This window comes from Centruroides vittatus, unplaced genomic scaffold (genome assembly GCF_030686945.1).
Source record: "Centruroides vittatus isolate TY-2023 unplaced genomic scaffold, ASM3068694v2 scaffold_576, whole genome shotgun sequence".
In the NCBI taxonomy this organism is placed as follows: domain Eukaryota; kingdom Metazoa; phylum Arthropoda; class Arachnida; order Scorpiones; family Buthidae; genus Centruroides; species Centruroides vittatus.
Window position 1 is genome coordinate 621,359 of NW_027122713.1, and position 23,497 is coordinate 644,855.

General features: G+C 31.7%; 2 protein-coding genes across 7 annotated transcripts in view; one reads left to right on the plus strand and one right to left on the minus strand.

The window, feature by feature from the left end:
- Ets97D (DNA-binding protein Ets97D) overlaps positions 1-7,667 on the plus strand; it is a 52,224-nt gene extending 44,557 nt beyond the window's left edge. For all 5 annotated transcript variants that reach the window (XM_067287713.1, XM_067287709.1, XM_067287711.1 and 2 more), the window contains 3 exons: positions 4,772-4,915; positions 6,340-6,563; positions 6,659-7,667. In XM_067287713.1, coding sequence (XP_067143814.1) covers positions 4,772-4,915; positions 6,340-6,563; positions 6,659-6,865 — 575 coding nt within the window. In that variant the 3' untranslated portion in view covers positions 6,866-7,667. The remainder of the gene's footprint in view (positions 1-4,771; positions 4,916-6,339; positions 6,564-6,658) is intronic.
- Positions 1-23,497, minus strand: part of LOC136989519 (persulfide dioxygenase ETHE1, mitochondrial) — a 29,621-nt gene that overhangs the window by 1,392 nt on the left and 4,732 nt on the right. Inside the window, exons 3-7 of one of the 2 annotated variants that reach the window (XM_067287717.1) lie at positions 18,629-18,814; positions 18,432-18,524; positions 13,948-14,037; positions 13,743-13,859; positions 9,405-9,484 (exon numbers count right to left, since the gene is read on the minus strand). In XM_067287717.1, the coding sequence (XP_067143818.1) occupies positions 9,423-9,484; positions 13,743-13,859; positions 13,948-14,037; positions 18,432-18,524; positions 18,629-18,814 (548 nt within the window). In that variant the 3' untranslated portion in view covers positions 9,405-9,422. Of the gene's footprint in view, positions 1-9,223; positions 9,485-13,742; positions 13,860-13,947; positions 14,038-18,431; positions 18,525-18,628; positions 18,815-23,497 lie in introns of those variants that run through there. The other variant, XM_067287716.1, reaches the window with a different exon arrangement.

Genomic DNA, 23,497 nt, shown 5'->3' on the forward strand with positions numbered 1-23,497 from the left:
ATCGATATTCAATGAAAAATAAATTATTTTTAAATACAATCTTTAATTTAGTAGTTATTCTACATATCCACTTTTAATGTGATATGACTTTCAATTCTTAATGTATTCTAATTGTTTATAAAAGCTCTTATTATTGTAAGTGGTTCTTTTTTAGACATTTATGTTGACTGTAAGATAGGATCATTCTGTTCAAAGTACAAATTTCTTGGCACAAATAGTAGCATGTTTTCATATTTTTTGAGTGTCAAATTCATGTATGTGTAGATTTTTTAGTTATTTCTAAGTTAATAATTAGTTCTTCATTATCCAATTAATAATTTTATTAGACAATAGAATTTGCCTCCACATTAGACATAGCTAACCAGTAATTTTCCAATAAGTTCAAATGCGGCTCGGTCGTTTTCGTTTGTTTAGTGTAGCTTTAAATAAAAAACAGAAGATAATTTTGTTGTCGGACTCTATTCCCACATGTTTAGAGAAGCTTAATGCTATCTTCAAATTATCTTTTATAATATTTACGATACGGAGAAAAAAAGTACAAAATATTACTTTTCAGAAAAAATTTGTGGGGGTGTCCAATTGGCTTGTTTCATCCTTTATCTTGCGCTTTGTTGGATCCTCAAAATTATATTAGTAATAGAACATCTATTAGAATGTATTCTGAAATTGTCTTCTAGTAATTTGTCTGAATTTGGTAAACTATTATATCTACGATTTTTGGATATTCCATTCCAAGAATTAGATGAAAGATTGACTCTTAATTGTATGTGGTAGAGTCAAAAATAAAAGGAACTTTTAATATTACAGTCATCAAGTTAATAGTAAAAGTTATCACAGACATCTTAAAAATAAACACTCCTAATGTCCATATGTACAATTGTCAAAGCAGTCTTGGAAGTCATTTTTTATGATGTCTTTAATGGCTCTAGTAGCCGTTGCTTTTGTCGGTCATTTTTGGTCGGCAAATTTCGGCCTAGAAAGGCATAATGGAGCTTTATCGCTCTCCTCACTCTCATTTTTGCCCTTGCAGACTTTCCATAAACTTATAAGAATCTGCATATCTTCGACTTCTAAGTAGCAAAATGGAAGCTGTAGCAACAAAAGCCATTATAGACATCACAAAAAATACTTCAATATGGAACCATTAGAGTATTATATCGGCTGTTAAGGGAATACATTTTTATTGGATGGTCACTGACGACGGGGTGAGAAGGGAAGGTCTTTGATATAAGATTGTATCTGTTGTTTATTCTTCTCCCTTATCTGAAAATAATTTGTATGTATTTGCGAATGATTTTAATTTCTGGCATGACAACAACGCGAGAGGGTGGTACCTTGATTCCCAATGCATGGTTGTGATGGGGGATCAAAAAAGGGAAAAATTTTGCTGGCATACCTGACAGTCCTAAATGGTATAGACTGGCAGAAACATAAATGCCAAACGAGCTTACTATAAGAATGTGTGCGCCAAAAGTTGTTAATTTAACAAAAATAAGTTAAAACCATAGCCCATTACGTTTCTTTCTTGAATAGTTTTTCTCTGTTGAAAATAAGTTCCAAAGTTTATTTCTGTAATTTTTTTAAGGGATAAGTTTATTGTTTAAAATTTATAGTACAATGTTTAGCCAGTTGCTTTGAGAAAATTATCAGGCATCCTAAAAATTACATAGCTAAATATCACTAATTATATATATATATATATATATATATATATATCAGATATAAATTCATCTTGTAAAAAGCTTTATATAATAAACTAATAAATTTCATATTAACATAGATTGTCAAAATAGTCTTTAATAGAAATTAATGTTTGTGAATGTCCATTTTTACTAGTGAGAACTGCCATCAATCTATAATATTATGAGTGGAAATTAACTATCATTTAAAAACTGTCTGTCTTTATAAAATTTACAAATAATTTACATCAATGAGAAGTTGTGATTTGATGTTTCCTTTTATGGGGAAGTGTATTTTCCTGTTCTGTTTTCTATTGCTCTTGATTTGGCAATAAGTAATAAGGAATGAAATAGAAATGATTATACAATTGCTTGTTGTGTAAGCTAACCAAAACACAATTATAATCATCTCTTGGCTATGCAAAAGATGTGTTTAAAAAACCAATCTGCCATGATCTATAGAGTATTTGAAATGTCTCTACGGTGAGTATTTTAGGATGCGCTTAAATGGAAATCAATAATTCACTCACATAATTACGTTAAAAGTTGTTTGTGTTGTCCTCGGCCAAGAAATGTACACTCGTCGACAGTTCACATCTTTCCGTGCAACTAACGCAGACACGCCAAACCGAGGTATCGTGCATGCAAAAACACAGTAGACCACGTATGTATGGCTGTGAAATAGTGGAGTCGACACAGTGCCACCTGATGTACAAGTATGGCCTAAAACCTACAATCCCCACTGCGAGACTTTTCAAACACCCCGTATAAGCAAACAAGAAATCTTAGTTTAATTAGAGCTTGAGAAAACGGGCTAATTTTTAACTGATTAAATTATGTAATCTGTACCAAAGGTTAAGCCACTATTTTTGCCAACATTAATAAATTACTTAATCTTAAGTAATTTATAAAATTTTAAGAGAGAGACTCAAATCCAAAAGACCTTCACAATAAGTAAAAGTTGTCAGTTGTGCTATTTGGACTTTAGAATCTTTGAATACAGCGAAGATCAGATTGTCTTTGCCTCCTTTATTAAGTTAGGTTGGTGGTTCTTGATTCGGTATACTGTGGCACGCCGAGAGCAACGTGCCACGAGATAAATTAAAATCCATCAAATGCTTTTTTGCACGATTGATTCCCCGTAACCTCCATAATTGTCATCTTGTTTTAAACTTAATTTGATGTAGTTCATGAGCATTTTTAATTGGTTAAAACACAAAACAAAACAATTATTCTATGATAGGCTGTGAGGTTGTTTAAGGATAGCTAGTTTCCTTTAGTGAGTGATTGGAAATGGCCACATTCTTTTTGTGAAATAATTTGTGATGGTCGCATCGAAGGTTCTTGGTGTTTCAAAATAATTAATTATTGTGGTCAGGTATTTGCCATGACCATAAATGAGCAAAAGGAAAAAATTGGCAATTATTTACGTATGTGGCTGGGAGTTCTCACCCGAGTAAAAACAAAATGGAAAATTGCGTGTTTTTCGTTGTCTTCTACTTCACTTAATGTTGAATTGCAAAATTAATTAAATTAGAAGCAATTTCAGCTTCAAAAAGGAAGGAAAGGATTTCCACCAGTATGGCTAATACAGATAGCATATGCAAGAGTTTAGCCAAAAGTTGTTCTGTGAAGACCCTTTGACCCTTTGGATTTAATAACAATGTGTATCGCAACCTCTGTATAATACGTCATATGTTCAAGAATTTTGGAAGCATTTTTCTTCATAATTTCTTTCTTTGATTCAGACACAAATTACCTTTAATTTTTATTTAATTTCCCCATCTTAATGTTGCTCTTTTGACAATTCTGTCAATCAGAAGATCTTCATTTGGTGTTCTCTGAAAAAGCAAGATATTTGTTCCAATTTGATTGTGTAGAAGATAATAGCTTGTTGAAGCATCAGTATTGTAATTTTTCAAAATACAAGTCAAACTGCAAAAGACTTGCCAAGCTTTTATTGCATTAATTAGTGCATGTATTTAAAGAAGACCATATTTAGAATAAACATCTGCTGCCAACATTTGTACCACCTGTTAACAGTCCTGCTGCATGCACCCATTCTGGATTACTTCTTTGGTTTGGTCATCATAGTATCTTTGCTTCTACTGCAGAGTTGCAGATTCAAATATGCAGAACTTTTACTTTGAGAAACGTGAAAGGAAGATCCAGCGAGTACCGAGATCTCAGAAGTATGGGTATTTGGTGTTTTGCCAGATATTCGCTACGAAACAGAGTCGTGGTGTCGTGACAGAGAATGTGACTTTTTGCTTGCTGGAGACTAAGTCATTTTTGTCTTACTTTGTCAGAGGAGATCGAGAGTACCAATATAGGACACCTCGTTAACCAGTCTACCACAAAACAGACTCATAATGCACTGGGCCTTTTGCACCAAAGAATGCCACAACGGGGCAAAAAGACACTTGCAACAATTGCATTTGAGGAGATACTGCAAAACGGACAAGACTGACAGTAGACGTGTATAGCGGCGGGTGCTTATTTTGAAGGTCTTGTATAAATACACCATTAACTTAACTTGACAGTATGCTACTCTCTCTATAATACTACAAAGATTTGTAAAGGAGAGGTTCAGTATAATCAACAATATTAAGAAGGTCCATCATTTAAAGTAATGCTAATAATATGTATACAGTGGCACTCAATTATTATTTTTATGATCAATCACTTTTATCTTTTACCTGCAAATGTTTGCAATCATTTACAACTTAGATTCATTGCATGATGCATATACTTGTGCCTTGCAAAATTTATTTGCCAGTCACTTTATTTCATACATACTGTTTGAATTTTTGTTTTGTTCAAAAATATTATACATACATTGAAATTAGGCTGTTTAGTACTGGAAAAAATATTAGATTTAATTAGTTGATTATAGTATTAACAAATTCAAAGTAATTCTAGGCTTTTATAATGAGAGTAGAACATATAACTCTTATTAATATTTTAGGAATTTTTTAGAAATATTAACTTCCAGGTCTGTTTATTTCTAAATTTTACAGAATGATAAGTTTATGAAGTGCTGCATTTTGAGAAATAATTAGAGAATTAAAGTTTCTTACTTTTACTTTTAGCCGTGATTCAACAGCCCACCTTCGTTCAGCCTTTTAACCAGGGATTTGCGATCTCCAAGGGAATCAACATGAAGAACAGACTTCGATCTCCTAAGATAGGTGCTCCTAGAGTGGCGTACGAAGGTTGTCCCGGTAATCGTACGGGTGAGTTTTATTTTTATTTGTGATGTATGTTTTCTGTTTTAAGTTTGAAACTTTCTATTTCCTAATTGCCTCAGAAGAAACGTAGAGTGGGTTGCGGATGGAGACTGTTCGTTATCTTAACACCATTTTCAGTCAGTAAAATTCCTTATTCATGTAACTTAGGCCTTCAATCGCTTGTTTGATATCCGGGACAATCTTCTTGTGGCAACAATAGTTTTTCTCCAAAAATACGTGGGAGATTTTGGTTCACCACACTCTTTCAAAGTAGACAGTAAGATTAGTCTTTGCTGTTAAATTAACATGGCTCCATAACTATCATACTCTAGGCAAGGCACGGCACAGTGACTACAAATCAGAAATTATTTTTTGTCAATGAATGCCCACCCACCCTGCCGTTCAACATATTCCACTTTAAAGGTACTTTTGCCACCGTTAAACCATTTAATGCGGGAGAACATTATTGCCTTTGCCTTATACTAGTTCCTCGTAACGCCATTTTGCACAAAACCCACCTTTAACGGCAACTTTAAATTAGCTTTGCCGCTTCAAACTGCACAATATTCTCGGACTCAAATCCTGGCAGTTCTGGTGAGATGTTGCTGGATGACATCATTGTGTTATTACTATTGCGTGTATCAGTTTCAAACCTGTATCAAAAATTTTCTAATGTAGATTTTTAATTTTTGAGATTTAAAAATTAGTTGCCATGACTTAAAAATGATCATCAAATAAAATAAGTCATTGATAAATTCCTAAAAATTATGCAATCAGAAATTTTGACTGTGCACTATTATATATCCAAAAAGGTTTTTTTTATTGATTAGGAAGTTTTATATGAAGCAAGTTGACTTGAGTGATTTTGACTTTTTAAAAAGATGTATATGAAGGGTGTTGAAGAGTTCCCAGAAAGTGATTTATTATTCATAAACAGAATGCTATGTGGATATTTATGATTAATTGATGCTAGCATAAACTTGTTGAGATTTGTTTTATCAGATGTTTGCAACAGTGCTGTACAATACTCGTACGTGATGTTATATCAGTCTGAAATTACCTTGCATCTGCAAACGTGAATTCTGTTAAATATGAAATGCATTCTGCAAAATCTACCAAGATAATAGTCCCAATACTGATGGGAGATTTTACCACACCCTCTGTAGTCCTCTGTAGCTCTATCAGATGAAGGTCTTCTTTAAAATTTGGGAATGGGGAAAAGAGACACTGACTGCCAGCAAATGCCAAATGAAACATTTTGTAGTGCAATGGCTAGAATCAGAGTAGATTTATACCAGTGTTTAAATAAAACAGGTTGCAAAATTCAATTATTTTTCATTTTCTGAGAACTTTTTGAACACCCCCCCATATTTAAAACTTTCTTTTAAAAAATTAAAACTTGTGACTAATAAATTTTTTTTATAATAAAGGAAACAATGGTCAAATCCAACTTTGGCAGTTCCTGCTCGAGTTGTTGACGGACAAGGATCAGCGCGAGTACATTCAGTGGGTCGGAGATGACGGCGAATTCAAACTGAACAATCCCGAAATGGTGGCCCATCTCTGGGGTCAACGGAAGAATAAACCTACCATGAACTATGAAAAGCTGAGCAGAGCGTTGAGGTATTATTACGACGGAGACATGATTGCCAAGGTGCGTGTCTCGCTCAAATTTCTTTACAATTTGAAACGTTTTCTGCTTGACCCTAACTTCGTGAATATCAATTATTAATAAAAATTCATTGACAGGTTCATGGGAAAAGATTTGTATATAAATTTGTTTGCGACTTGAAGAGTCTGTTGGGATACGACGCAGCGGAACTGAACAGACTGGTGATGGAGAGCGAACAGAAGAAGCTGGAGAAAATTCAAAACACCATAGTGCCATTTTCGACCGTCGAAGTCACGGCTCTGGGAGCGTCCTCCCAGTCGATCGACGGAAAATCGGACTCCTGATGTCTCTGACGTTGTACATATGTACAGACTCGGTTGTTACATCCTGTTATTCTATAGAATAATTTTTACATATTCAAATCTCCGAGAGTTAATAGAGCATTTGAACTTTCTAGACGATCGATTTATAATGTTAAGAATCTTTAAAAGAAACTTAAATGCAAGTTCTCCTTGGGACCACCTCCGATCGAGGAGTGCAGACTGAAACGTTGTCGCACCTTTTAATCGATCCTCGAAATTCGAGGAAAAAGCTACGGGACTAACGCATAAATCCTAGTACGCACGGGAGTCGGTTTGTGTTTTATCGTTAACATAGCGAGAGAGAGACCGTTCGTCATTATTTTCTTCTTAGAATTGTTTTGTTACGTTGTTGATAAACTCCGAGAGGCACGGGGTCGACGTCGCGGTCGGTCAGCCCAAAGCCGTAATCAAACCGTATACTACGCAGACTATATTCGACAAAATGTAGATTTTTTATAAATTTATAAGATTAGCACTTTATCCACTATATATATTTTTGATCTCTAAAAAGAAAAAAAAGAGAGTTGATTCGTTGTGAAAAAATACCATACTTTCATATTTGGACACGCTGCCTTTTCAGAATCGCCAAGATAGGCTCGCTTACCGAAAGAGTGATCTCAGCATAGATTTACGATATAGATATTTTGCCAATTATTCCGACGGATTTTACGAGGCATAATTTTCGGAACGTATATTCATGTTAAAGAGATGCGAACATAGTGAGTAATGTTCTTCACATGCTCATTTCTATTAAACATATTGGAATAAATGTATGCTGGTTTAATTTTGTAGATTTTGATTTTACTTATGTCTCGTGTGTCGCACCCACAAATTTAATAACCATGGCGTAGTCGTCAACTTACGTGCCAGGGTTTCTAACATGGGAAATCTTAACGTTCTGAAACTCAGACTGGTAAGAACGTACAAACAAACTATAAAGGTGAGTAATTTTATGCGATTAATATTCTTTACAAATTACTTTCTAAATTTTCTTTGCGACATTAAAATTAAAGCCAGAATTCATGCGTTTGCATTGCGCGTAATGTCAACTGTTTATTCAGAAGACGAGCGCACTCTGAGTGGACTCTGCTATTTGTGATTGTTGAATCACAAAAACTGATAATTTACTTACCCTTGAAATATTTGTTTTATCGCAGTGTTTTTGCAAACAACGTGAACCATTAGCTTTTTATATTAACACAAGTTCACTGTATTGGTTGATTAAGCAATTGAGCTTCTGGTGTTTCAAACTTAATAGATTTGATCTAATGGAAGCAAAGCAGTTTTCATTTGCTGTTTGGGCTGGATTTATCAAATTTAAGATTTGAGAATTAATTTTTAATCAGTGGTCTAATTTTAACTATTTGGATTTTGAGTGGATAACCTACAATAGCTTTTTAGTACAGGAAAATTTGTAAAAAAATTAAAGATTTTTCTGGGGTTAAAAAATTCTTGGTTAAACAGTCAAAATAATTGCCCACTTAGGAACTAGAATTATTATTATTCATTTGGGTCGTGAGTGATTTATTTTGATTTTCTGTTGATTGGATATATAATAATCGTGGTAATCGCAAGGAAAGTTCCCCCTATTTGACTGAATCTTTCAGGACACGTGGAAGAATTTAATTTTGAAACTTTCGCCTACTGGACTTCGGGCACGGTGAGCCACAAACCTCCTTGACACATTTTCTTGAGGTGCGCCCGCATTGTCAGCTGGCTTCACAAGAAATACAGTAGTAATCATGTGCCCAAATATGCATTATTATGCCCAGAAATTTTTCCACTGGCACTGCCAGAGGTTCTCTGGTGGCGAGTTATTAGGAAAATTTCTTCTGCCCACAGAAACGGAAGCACGATAAATTTGGACGAGGTTGAACTGTTATATATTCCCTTAGTCTTGTATTTATTAAATAAACAAACAGTGATCAACAGAGTAAATCAAACATAACTAGTGCCACTATGATTGCCTGCCATGTTACCATTTCCTTTGAATTTTCTCAAATAATGCTTGACTCTAATGACAAACAAGCTTTGGCAGTGCAATTTCCATTAAGGGAGAATGCCACTTCAAAGTATGTGTTGAGGTGTGAAGTAAAAAATGCCATTTTTATAATGACAACATATTAAAGATTATTTTAAAAAATCAATATAAATAGCATGTTAGTTCACTCAAACAGAATATATTCACAGTAAATTTACTTTTGTTGATAAAACCAAAAAAAATGTTTCAATTGGAATTATAAAGTGGTTACAAAATGGGTAAGATCCCTGTATATGGAGTATAAAACAAAACTCAATTTACTAGAGTATTGCATCTCTGAACCAGACACTTTTTCTATATTTTGGAGTAAAAAAAATCATTGCGTGATGTTTTTATTTGAAGATTTGATCTCAGAATTTGACAAGATTTTTTTAAAAAATAAACACTCAACATTAGTGTTTCTGCAAAGACTGTAGTTGGAATGAATATCTTAGAAATGGTTTATCACAAATTAATTATTTAGAAAATAGGAAGACTAACTCTTGAGGAGGATCCTTTTCATGATTTCTTTTCACCCACTTCTTGTATTCCGCATATCATATTGGCCGGAACTGCTACGTCTGAAAAAGAAAATTTTTGGTTTTACTGTAACAAATTTGATTTCAAAATTCCTACCAGAAGAACTAAGTTACAAATGATGGTTCTTTGGTTACAGAATTTTATCTAAAACGACAAATGTCATGCCAAGGAACAATTCAAGTTCAAAAAAAGCATACTTGTCAAATAAATATTGTGGACTGTTTTTTATTTACAGTACACCTATATGTATCAGTAAATAGTTTCATGGAAATCTAGGCAATTAATTGCAAAACATGACATCTTCCTCTTGTGGTTAACATTTGCACAAATTTCTCTGCTTTACTAGTGCATTTATGGTATGTTCCCTTACTTCCTTATATAATTTTTCTTAGATTATAACTTAAATTTGAGAAAATTACCTGTGCAATCTACAAAAACCACAGTAAAATGAATTGTAGGAAAGGGGTGTATCTTCCTACAACACTCAAAACTGAATTATGGTGCTTAAACAAAGTTTGAAATTTTCTGAACAAATCATGCAATCATACAGCACATTTCAAAATAACATTCCATCAGGAATACAATATTACCAGTAGTCAAACTTCAGGATTGTCTGCCTGCCACCTGGCAGTGGAGAGGAAAAAGCAGTTTCAGTTCATAGGTCAGTGTTGAATGTGCAATGTGTAAAGAACATTCAAAAAAGTAAGCTTTATAGCTTACTTTTTTGAATGTTCTTTACGAAATCACCTGACAACATTGCGTGTGGCCCATACATGGTCGATATTTCATTTTCCCCCAAATTTGCAACTTACTTTTTGAATGTTCCTTGTACTGGCAAAGAATTCTAGTTGAATGTGGTATAATCAATTCCGGCAAACAGGCTGTTTTTGTAAGGGTAAATTTGTCTGGCGGACCTCTGACTTCTGAGGCCGAAGTGGAGAGAATGTGGGAATATTTTCAGCATGGCTCTTGCAATTTTCAAAACTGTGTGGTACATGTTAAGAGTTCAAAGGCGTGGGAAATTTATTAGTTGCTTACATATTAAATGCAAAAATACAAGTCAATATAGTGATTTGTCTGCTTTGTAGTTATCAACTAAATATCTACTGAAAAATGTCTAAAAAATTATGATTTATTAAAAGCTAGCAGATAAGCCCAGCATTGCCTGGGCAAAAATAACAACAAAAATCAATTATTTCATTATTCTAATCCTTCTATTAAATTATAGATTGGTCATTCTGTGTGATAAAACTAACACATTTAAATTCTTTATTCATCACTCAGTTTGACAAACCCTTATAGTAGTTGATTTATATAACTACAATCTTATGTAAGGCTATATAATATATAATAAACAGCTAAAATAACCAAACTCTATGGTTTATTTTAATATCATTGTCGTGTTTATTTGCAATACTCGCATGGTACAAAATGGCACACTTTCAATGGTCAAGTAGACAAATTTTTTCAGATATGGTACTTTTTTCCTAATGTTTTGTATTTTCAATTCCTAAGGTAACCTCTAAGAAACTACCATTTACAGCCAAACGTCGAATGGTAATCTGCCAACCAATCAAATTTTGCAAAAAAATGGACCAAGTATTTAAACTTGGTACCCTCGAAAACCACCTTATTTTGTGCTCACGGATAACCTTGTATTATGTAATTTTCCTATTTGAATGCCACCATATCACTGGTCTGATAGAAACAAGGGATTGTTGCAGAATGGGTCAAAGTAAATCAACAAAAAGTTGTTGTTAACCTCCTCCCAGAAGAAAAGATGCTCAATGACTAATTTATACTGGTCTACTGTCAATATTTGAAAAGTGATCCATGTTGGATAAGTTGTGATAGCATGCGATCAAAGTTCCTAAGTGACTTATAAAATTATTTATTTAATTGTGTGTATAAATTATATTTTTGCAACAGATTGATAATAAAGTGTTAATGTGGGAAGTATGTATGTTCTCATAAATATTGCATTTATAGAAAAATTATTAGAATTACTTTGGTTTATTTGGTTACGGCAACACATCCTAGAAAGACTTATGTGAAGCCAGTCGCTATTTAGGTGTTACTAATGAAGAAGCCTGTTGGCAATGCCCAAACCCACAACTATCAGTGTTCAAAGGTTTTATCCACTCGGCTAGTGGAGGGCACTTATTAGAATTAAGAAAGTACCTTTCAGAAACAAAAAAACCCAAGTTGTTAGACGTAGAAAATTAAATACTTTTCATTCCACACTGGCAAATGCTATATGCTACCTGTCACAATATGTGTCAACAATGATATAGTGTGTGTATTTTGTATTATGTATTGCAAGAGTGATTTCAGAAGGTTCGAGTTCAAAACCGTTTTAACATAAGTAGCAAATTATTTAGATACCCAGAGAAAGACTTGGCAACCTACTCCAGTATTTTGCCAATATACCCTATGGATCAATTTACAAATACAGTTTCAAATATGATACTGACTTGTGAAATCCTTTGGCCAGAAGGTACCAATCGAGCAACGAGTTGTTATTAGTAGCAGGAGCATTGATGATGCAATCAGGCTGAATCCTAATGGACACCTGACTGGTGATGTAGCTCGTAGTGAAAAGAGAACCCTGCGCTGTACTAAAGTGCTTAAAATTGGAACTTGGAACATGAACAGGTTACACGTAGGAAAGTTGATCATCATCAAAAATGAAATGAATTGGTTGAAGATAGATCTAGGCATTGGTGAAGTTCACTGGACTGAAAGCAGATTCTTTAATTCCAATGATTACATCATCTACTACTCTGGAAATGATACCATCTGGCAAAGAAGAGTAGGTTTCATTCTGCACAAGATCAGTCGCACCATAGAAAGCTTTCAAACAATTGACGACAGAATTATAGCAATCCGTATCAAAGGGAAACCTCGCAATTTTACAATCCTGCAGGTTTATGCACCCACTGCTGATTCAGAAGAAGTAACTGAGGCTTTCTACAATGAACTACAAGAAACACTGCATCAGACACCAAGAAAAGATGTTGTCTATGTCATTAGAGATTTCGGTGTAAAAGTAGGTGAAATGGAAGGATCATGCATTGTAGGAAAATTTGGTCTTTGAGAACGAAACAAGTCAGGTGAATGACTGATTCAGTTCTTCCAAGAACAGCAGATCACCGTGATGAATATGTGGTTTAAACTGCCAAGATAGCAATTGTATACATGGACTTCTCCCAATGAAGAATATCGTAATCAGATTGACTACTTCTTGTGCCAGCAAAAGTGGGTGATATTATTTAAGTTGGCAGTTACCTTCACATACTTCTAAGTTTTGTAGCAATTGGTCAAATGGCCTCATTTATGATGGCTTAGATTAAATCTAAGCCGTCACAAATGCAAGAATACAGAACATCTTCCACACCTTAAAATGGTTATGACAACAGCATTTATGTGGTGAAAGTTTAATTAATTAAAGGTCATATTACAAGGATGATTTGCCAGCCATTTTAAGTTTCTTTTCATTACTATTGTACTACAGTTCTTGATGAATGGATAACTAAGGAAAGGGTTATGGCTTCTTGGTTCAATAAGCATAATTCCAACAACAACACCGAAGTTTAATAATTTGAATCTGGTTAAGCTGCTGATTACCACTTATCATCATACATATTAGTCTTCTTAACAGTTTGGCTTTTTACAACCTGTCCTCCCCTGCTCCTATTTTCAACACCTACAGACAAAATTCGTCATCTGAAAGAGTATTTGAACTGATTTTTTGTTTGAAATATTTTGAACGCAGTACATTGTATTTTTGTAAGGTTGGTTATGATAGGACATCTATTGTATTTACCTGTGAACAGTAGATGCTATTTGAAGGGACTGAGGATAGAAAAATGTCCATTAACTAGTAGTACAGACACCATTAGTTAATGGACATTTTTACAGCTATATGGGAGTGTTCATTAACTGTATAAGAATTAAATTATTGTTGCAAAATTATAGATAAATATCACATTAACTTGATGGGTGAATTGTTAATATATTCTACTGAGCTCATAATCTGAATTTCAACAGAAATTAAGAATACGTTCTGAAGAAGAAGATAAAGCTCTGGCTCCAACAGTAGCCTACAGGGAAGAATCTGTTGTGAGAAGAGACTGTCAATTGTAGAACTTTTCGTCATGATGTGAACATTTTTATTGTTCATTGAAATTTTCTTAATTTCTAAAGTCAAGATCTGGTATGGACTTTACTCAGTAACAATTGTAGAGATAATTAAACATGTTAAAAATCTGTTGTTTTGATAAATGCAAATAATCTTACCAATCATTTTTGGATATGCAAGATTCAAGTTTTTCATTAATTCAACAAATTCTTCTTTGTTTTTGTTCATTCGAGGATTCCACTGTTTTTCTTCTTTAACTGTAGTTGACGTTAAACCTAATATCATACGTACAATAAAATGAATTAATAATTTGAATTTAAGAACAATTTATATAGAAAGTTAATCAATTATTTTACAACTCACCATTATAATCATGTGCAGGAAATAATGTATAATCATCAGGCAATGAAAGAATTTGTGTATGTACTGAATTATATAACTTCTCTGAAGAACCTATGAATGGAATTTCAATTAATGCCTTTTAAGTCATAAATATACTAATGATAAGATAGCATTGAAAATTTTCTTCAGGCCCTATTATTAAATTTTGACTAAATAATTATGTAGTTAATAAAACTTAAATCAAAAGCACACGTTTTTACTTTTGGTTTCAGAAACTTGAAAGTAAGAATGCAGATTACTCAGAAACAAAACTGCATTAAATAAATATATAGTGCCACTAATTGTTTGGCTGAGTTTAATTAGTATTTGGTTAGCTATGTGAAAAGATATCTTAAGATTATGTGTAATTCTATCAGATCTTTATTTAAAAATAAATTATTTGTTTTCCAATACACTTAATTAAGACAAGTAAATATAACTCATTTACAATACAAAATAGCCCTGAAAAACTAATTAGAAAATACCTTCATCTATATCAATTGACAATTTTTGTTTTTAATATATTAAAAAAGCTTCTTGGCTATATTACCAATTTACAAAAAATAGGCCTGATTCATTGGTTCTAGTTAACTATTATATTCAAACAGCAAATTTAATTATATTAATTTGGAAAGAATTAAATTTGCTATGAGTATATAATAAGTCTGATGTGTTGTTCTATGTTTTTTGTAAATTTGTATTTAATAATTTAGTATTAATCTTATATAACTCTTACGCATTAAATAAAAAAAATGAATTATAATTAACAAGTCATAATGTGAGAATTTATTTGGGGCAGTCCAAAATTTCTAGATGCTCTGATAATTTTAATATTCAAGTTTGAAGAGAAATGAAGAAAAAGAAAATAAACAAATCACTACAGTATATTACAGTACAAATTTATGGAAATCATTCATTAAAGAAGCATTTTACTAAAACAACACTAAAAGAAATTATTCTTTCATTTTGATGGCTTTGTGATGCATTATCTTGTAGATGGAACACTTAGAATTTTTACAGATTTTTTGCTTGCAAGATTTAAGAAACAATCTCACAAGCAAAGAACATATGAAACTTCTTTTAAATATGCATGAAATTCACAGGAGTTTTAAAAAGCCTAGATCCTCAGATCATGTGGATTTCTTGAAGTTCAAATTTCAGACTCTTGATTTAAAAAAAAATAGTATAGACACTGTAATTCTTGCTTTTAATGTTTTGTTTGATTTCTTTTTTAAACATAAAACATTTATATAAATAGAAAATTAAAAAAGCTTATACAGTAGTGGCCAAAGCTACCCTTGACATACGTTTTAAAAATGCAACCTCTATTTTGTTCACCACCTAGTACATAGTTGAAAAGAGCACAAAAAAACTATCACAATATTAGAGTCAAAATACTCAAATAACTCTTCATTTTTACTATTGTAAATCAGATTTAAAATAAAATCTGTTTTTATATTTTACACTGTGACAAAAGTAGAACTACCATTGGAAGTCCAGTAGAGCATCAATTATCCAAATCAATTGGGGACTGGGGTTGTTTGTAAAATCGATTTTTGGATAACCAATTATGTACGAAAAAATACATTATTAATATAGTATATTAGTATATCCCATGTTGAAATTTTTCTCCGTTGCATGTCATTTCACGTTGAATTTTTGTCAATGTTAAGCCTAATGAAAATTTTTATAATAATTGTGGCTATTGTATTGTTAAAAATTATTTCTTTATTTTGTACAAACAAAATAAATATATTTAGAAATTAATCTGTTTTTATATTTTTCAAGTATAATTTTTTTTAATATCAAAAATGTTCGATTCAGCACGACACACATCCTGACACAGTCCGACTGGAACGCTTTCAGTCAATCAGTGTTCAGATAATTGATGCTCTACTCTATTCAGATTTGTCCAGTATTTTTAGGACAAAATATTAGTATTTTGTGGAATAACCAGAGCTTCTGATCACTGCATCACATTACATTCCATTGAATCAACTAAGTTGTCAAGCAGTGATTTGGGAGTCTCATACTATGCTTTTTGAATGGTAGATCACAATTCATCCAGATTCAAATATGTACACTGGTTATACAGTGCTTAACTTCATTCCAAAAATTCTCTATGGAGGTTTAGGTCTGGCAATTGGGATGGCCATGTCATAAGATTCACCCTTTTCTGTTAAAACCATTGCTTTACCAAATTTGCTGTGTGTTTTGGGTCATTGTCCTGTTGGAAGATCCATTTCTTTGGCATTGAACAACATGCATGAGGAAGCATTTGATTCTGCAATATGTCCTGATAAACGGTTTGATCCATTATTCCATTAATTCTATGAAATGGACCATCCCCATGCCATTATACAGCCACCACCATGCTTTATTATAAGAACTATGTATTTTGGGTCATATCTCATGTTCACTGGTCATCTGACATATCGTATACCATCACTAGAGAAGACATTGAATTTAGATTCATCACTCCAAAACACCTTGGACCATTTTTGTTTGGTCAAAGTGATTTGTTCATATGCAAACTTTAATCTGAACTTTTTGTTTTTTGCAGAGATGAGTGGTTTCTTTGCTGGTCATCTCCCACGTAATCCAAAATTAGTCAAACATCTTCGTACAGTCCTTAAGCTTATATCTGGGTTACCCACTTCATGTTTAATATGTGAAGCAGTCAAACAAGGGTTGGCTGCACTCATACACCTGATCAAATGATCCAACTGTGGGGTTGTCTTTTGTGGTCTACCTGACTTTTTGGAACAATGGTCCCATATATTTGAAAACACTTCACCACTTTTGCGACAACAGTTTTATGCACATTAAAGATTTTGCCAATTGAAGAAAAAAAGACCTTTACCGAAAATGCATATCTACCATTCTTTGTTTGATATCATTTGATAATTGTATTCCTCCAGACAACTTAGTTGATTCAATGGAACATAGATGTGATGCAGTGATCAGAAGCTCTGGTTATACCACAAAATACTAATATTTTGTCCAAAAATACTGGACAAATCTGCATACTTCCTTTGGTAGCTTTATTTTTGTCACAGTGTAAAATATAAAAACTTTGTTTTTACTTTTGTAAAATCTGAGTTAATTGAGTATTTTGAAAAAGAGCACAAGAAAAGAGTCAACTATCACAATATTAATTACGTAAAATAGTAAAAAAACATGGCTGACAATTATTTACATTTATTATATAATAAAATATAAATTTTTACAAAGTAAACCTTTGCTTTTGTTCTTCTTCCATCATTTTTCACCATCAGCACAATCTTTCTTGAGGCTATTGCCTCCGCAATAAAATATGCAAAATATGGTAAAGCGTCCTCTGGTGCTCTTGCCACTGTCATAATACATTTCGGTAAAATATTTTATTGCAGAGGCAGTAGCCTCAAAAGGAAGGTCATCTCCGTATCTTTGTAAATTTTGATGGACTGCTGATGGTGAAAATGATGGAAGAACAAAAGCAAAGTTTTACTTTGTGAAAAAATTAATATTTAATCTATATATATAAAAACGAATGTATGTCTGCTTGTGTGTGTGTTTGTCCTTCATGCATTACCACACCATTTATCCGATTGCCATGAAACTTCGGGAAGTTGTTTAATACACTCCCGCGAAGGTTTGTGGCATATGTGAAGACCACCATTTCCTCCCTTTCAAAAATATATTTATATATGGATTAAGGCTTTCATGTCCAACAGATGGCGCTAACTTCCGACGACTTAAGTTTGCTTTTCTGTGAGGCATTATGCTTTTCTGTGAGAATGGACTAAAGCAGATCATTTTCTATCTATCTATATAAATAAAATATAACGTTTGTTTGTTCCTACCGATTCCTTTGAAATTTTGACACAACGTTGCATTCGAATACGCACATGTTTTTATGTAATATACATGTCGAAATTCCCCCTACTGGGGGAGATGGACGGGATTAAGGCTTACTGTGAAGAACTCTGCTTTTATTATACTATTTTAGACACGTTTTTGATTGCGTTTTAATAGGGTATGTCAAGAGAATGTACAGTACTGTACACTAAGAAGGGATTTTTTGAAATTTACCCCACGGGGGAAATGTTATACATTTATAATATATACATTTTGAGCCACAACAACGCGTGGCCGGGTCAGCTAGTATACAATAAAATATAAATACGACTACGTAATAGGTGGTAAACAAAATAGAGGTTGCATTTTTAAAACGTATGTCAAGGGTAACTCTACTTTTAGTCACTACTGTATGCAGGTGTACAATATTACTACATAGTGTATACAGTGTATCTGTTAAAATTTCTAGAAAATTGAAATCTTCAAATTTTTTAATCATCTGTTACTTTTAAATTTTGAGTCATTCATATTTATTTTAAATTCATTTGATTATACACCTACAGAAAAATGATACTAAGAAGAATTTTGTTGTGTTTTTCTTTGATTAAAAAATTTAATACTTTTACCTTGCTGAAAATCTGTTCTTCCACAGCCTCTGATTAATAATGCATCACCAGTGAAAGCTACTTTCTGATCATGGAGAACATAAGTCACACAACCTAACGGGAAAAAAAGCAATATTTTAAGACTATTTTTAACTTCATTATATATTATGCATTATTATGTTCTTATATAAAATGGAAATAAATAAATAAATAAATACCATCAGTATGTCCAGGAGTACTGCGAATTTCAAGTTCATAGTTTCCAATTTTCAGAACATCACCAGGCACTGTAAGTTTATCAGCTTTTGCTCCCGATGCCTTTGAAATGACACTTTTACATTTTGGTAATAATGTTTTAATTTTTCCAGTTCCAGTTACATGGTCAGCATGAACATGAGTATTAGCTAAAATTATTTTCAAATATTTATCAAATTAGACAATCTGTTGTTTGTTTACTTTTTAGATAAAATTGATAAATAAAATTTAGATAATATATTTTCAATGTTTTTTTTAGCATTAAGCTTAAGTTCTGAAGAAGTTTAAATTTAATTAATTCCGCAACTTAATTTGTCAAAAAGATCAAGCATGTTTGAGATATAGTGAAGTATTGAAAATTAGGATTCAGCCATTAAAAAAATGGATATTAATCCACACATATCTTTGAAAATCTGGATGAGGTCTAGCCCCAATTAGTCCAGATTTAAAACAAAGGGTTTTATCTTCCACAACTGAACTGTGACACTGAACACACCACAAAAACAACCTAAGATGCAACTTAGGTTTTTTGTGGTATGTTCAGTAGTCCAGATTTTTGACTTCACTGCATACATATAGTACATATTCTAAATTATAAATTTAAGAAATAAATTCATCTATCAAATATGTTTAAAAAATATTACAAGATATGTTTGTATATTTCGGAGATATTTCATAAGACAATTTATTAGAGCTTAGTACAGCAATACTCATCTCTTACTTCAGAAATTACTATTTTTTGAAGACTCAAAGTTGAATAAGAAAGTCATTTATGTCAAATATCAGTAGTTCAAGTTAGAACTGACAGTCAACTCCCTGTTACAGTCAAGCATAATAAATAATTGCAATAAAGGAATGAGATTCCCAATGCTACACAAACCAATATAATCCCAAATACAAGTATGTTCTTTTATAATCAATGTTACTTACACATGTGTACCAAAATACAGTAATACAATATGATGATATTGTTTAGGTACTGTAAGAAGCTAAGGCACTAATAGCATGAATATGAGCAACTTATAAGTTATTGTTATATAGTGTATTATTGTCCATTGTAGTATTACATTCAACAAAAAGGATTGGATTAATGTTGATGCACGGGGACAGCTCTCAGGAAGACTGGCTCTTATTTAGGTATTACAATCCTTCCAACAATAATAGAACATAATAGAGAGTTTCTAGGAAAAAACTATTTTCATGTAACTTTAATGAAATTTTCTAGTACATTTTATAGTAAGATATCAACAATTACAGCACAAGTTTGGAGAAAAATGATTAATAAACAAAAGTTAGATATTATAATCAAAATGCATATCCAGCATTAATAGAACATGTAATGATTAAAATTAATTACAAAGAAAGTAATGTAAGGAACTGAGTCCGAACGTTATTTTTATTTTATTATTATTTTTCCGTTTTATTATCTTTTGTTTGGGGTTTATGTTTATTTAGTACGAAGGTTCCCCACCACTCTCTTGTTAGTAATGAAAAATGAAGATACGGAAGTTTCACCGACCATAATTATAGTCGGTTTCCTAAGATACTAAAAAAAAAGTACTTTACAGTAATGATTGGAATCCATAAAATTTGCATAAAAATACAATCAACAAGTGGAAAGAAACATTTAGTAAATTGCATAGTACTTTACTATTAAAAATGGGACATGGGAAGGACTTAACTGTAGAGGAGAGATCAAAATTGATGTATTTCAAAGGAAGAAAAGTAACTTGGATTGCTAAAAATTTGGGAAGACCTCATTCAACAATCTCAAAGTATCTCAATAATAAGGAGCAACAAACAGGAAAATGAAACAGTGGGCACAAAGATTTCAACAACACCTAGAGAACGACATGCAATTGTTTGACATGTACTGCAAGAAAACACATATGTTCAAAAAAATCAAAAATGAATGAATTGAAACCGAGCTGCAGTAAATCAACAGTACACAATGTTTTGAGATCAACAGACAATGTTTCTTTCATCAAAATAAAGACAGGCTACCAGCTAAAGGAGAAAAACAAACAACTTCGATTACAGTTTGCCAGAAACAACATTGAAAGAGGGAAAGAATGGCATAAAGTAATTTTCTCGGACGAGAAAAAGTGGAATCTCAACAGATCTGATGGTTTTAAGTATTATTGGGCAGACAAAAGACTAGATCAAAAGCAGTACTCAAAGAGAGTAGCTGGTGGTGGTACACTCATGGCTTGGGCAGGAATTAGATGGAATAGGAAGACAGATCTGGTATTTATTGAAAACTGAAATAACTCTCAAACTTATCAGGAGCTTGTCTGGAAGCAGTCCAAACTTATGAACAGAAAATTGTTGGACAGGACTTTTGAATTTACACAGCATAATGCAAGCTTCCATGTATCAAAATCAACATTATCCTTTTTTCAGAGCAAGAACATCCAACTTCTGAACTGGCCACCCCTCAGTGCAGATTTAAACCCAATTGAAAATCTTTTGGGTGACTTGGTTTTCCAAATGTATAGCAGTGGAAAGCAATACAAGACCCTTATTGAATTAAAGGCTGCTCTCATTGAGGCATGGGAAAATATTCCACAAGAACGACTGCAATCTTTGATTAATTCAATGTCTAATTGTATTTTTTTTAGCTTGTTTTCAAAAATAGTAGCAAAATCAGCTACTAATTTTAATTTAAATAAGTCAAAATGTTCTATTAATGTTGGACATTCTATTTTTGCTAATAGTATCTAGCTTGTTTGTTTATTAATCATTTTTCTCCAAACTTGTGCAATAATTGTTGATATCTTACTATAAAATGTAACTTTAATGAAATTTTCTAGTACATGAAAATAGAGAGTTTCTAGGAAAAAACTATGTTCTATTATTGTTGGAAGGACTGTACACACATGAATAAAACTTCACATGGCCAACCTAGTGGTCAAACACAAACCCACACCATTGAGGAAAAAAGAACATTTCTAGATTTAATGTAAATATAGGAAAAAATCCAAAAAGTTTTATGTAACTAAATTCTTTTGTGTTATTAATTGTAAAATCATTAAATATTTTAAAATCTACATAAGTTATACCCTAGTTTAGCTTGCAAAACTATCTAACTTGTCTAGTCTTCATAATTTTGAATCATTTGGATAGCATCATTATTTTATTTTGTAATGATTTCCTGCTCCTTTATAAATACAGAAGCGGGAAACTTACACCTAAAAGTATTTTTTTTTTTTTTTTTTTTAAATTCTGCTTTATTTATAAAATCAGAAACTTTTTATATATGAATATTATATGCACTAGTAAATTCAATAAAAATGTCAATTCTTAAGTCATAAATTAGAATTTTATTTTCTTGCAGCTAGTGATTTAATCATTAAATACTTCTTTCGAGAATTACAAAGGAATATTCTCATAACAATGAAATTTTTTATATACACAATTTAAGAAAAATATATTTAGATAAAATTCTTAAATTATAGTAATGTAAAATTAGTGTAATTTTTTAAAAGAATAGTATAAAATTTTAAAATATACATTATTCTACCTTTATTCCCTCTCAATTTTAATTTATACAAAATATGCAAATGATGTTACATTATAAACTAATGTTAGCTTACATAAAATTATAAATAAAATTTATCAATTGTAACCTATTATGCCAAAACATCTTTTTATTACTTAATTCTCAAATTATCATCATCTGAAAATTTAAATATAATAATTACTATTACAAATTATCCTGCATTTTGTGAATTGTGATTTATTGTATATTGTACTGGAGAGGGCCCAGCAGGCCAAATGCACCTTGACCTAAAAGGTTCATTGTGCACATGAACAACTGTTACTCTATTGAATATTTTATCATTATATTAAAAAAAACTTTAAATATAAGTTAATAACAATAAGAATTTCAATTATATTGGCAAACAAAACTATCAAGGCATGTGTTACAGTTCCAACTCTTTTCTCATAACATTAACTAAAGTAATTCATTTACCTTCACTGAAATATTATTTAAAGTATAAGATATGCAGTCTAATCTGATTTGTCCCTGAATCAGAAAGATATAAACAGGAAAATTAATATTTTAATTTTAAAAAATTGAGTTTGAAATGCAAAAAAAATCTTTGAATATTAGTAATTGTATTTATTGTGTATTTTAGCTTTTATGTAAACAAAAAACAGACTTTTCAAATTTTTGCTGAATGCATTACTTATAAATTTTTAAAAATTAATTTACATGAATTATAAGAAATCACTCCTTCATAAATTAATAAATTACAACTTTATTGCTTTTTAGTAGTATCCTAATTACACACAAACATTTGGACCAATAAGCCCATCGTTGGAGACTACAAACATATTTCATAAAACTTAAAAATTTAGAATATAGACCATATCTGATTTCAATAGTCTTAGGATTGGGCAATTGCATAAACAGGATTTGGGGAAAATTATAGTAGTCAAAGAAATTTTCTGTTTGGACATTAAAAATCTGCCAATTAGTACCTCGTGCTAAAAATAGGTCATCCATCTGCATTCAAATTCAATTTTACTTCTATTAATCAACATAGGCCTATTATATCAAGTTTATAATTCTGCATGCTATCCTATGATGATAAATACATGTAATAATTTTTTAATGAAAAGAACACTAAACATTTATCAATTTAGTGTTGCACAGCAAATTATACAATAAGCCTATCTAATTAGAATATTTCAAACTACACAGTAAATATTATTAATTTGTTCATAAAATATTTTTTTTTGCATGCTAGGTGCAACAATTTTTGGAGAAATTTTGTTTATAAAATTTATGTTCTCTAGAAATTTTGGGTTCTGAAAATATTCTG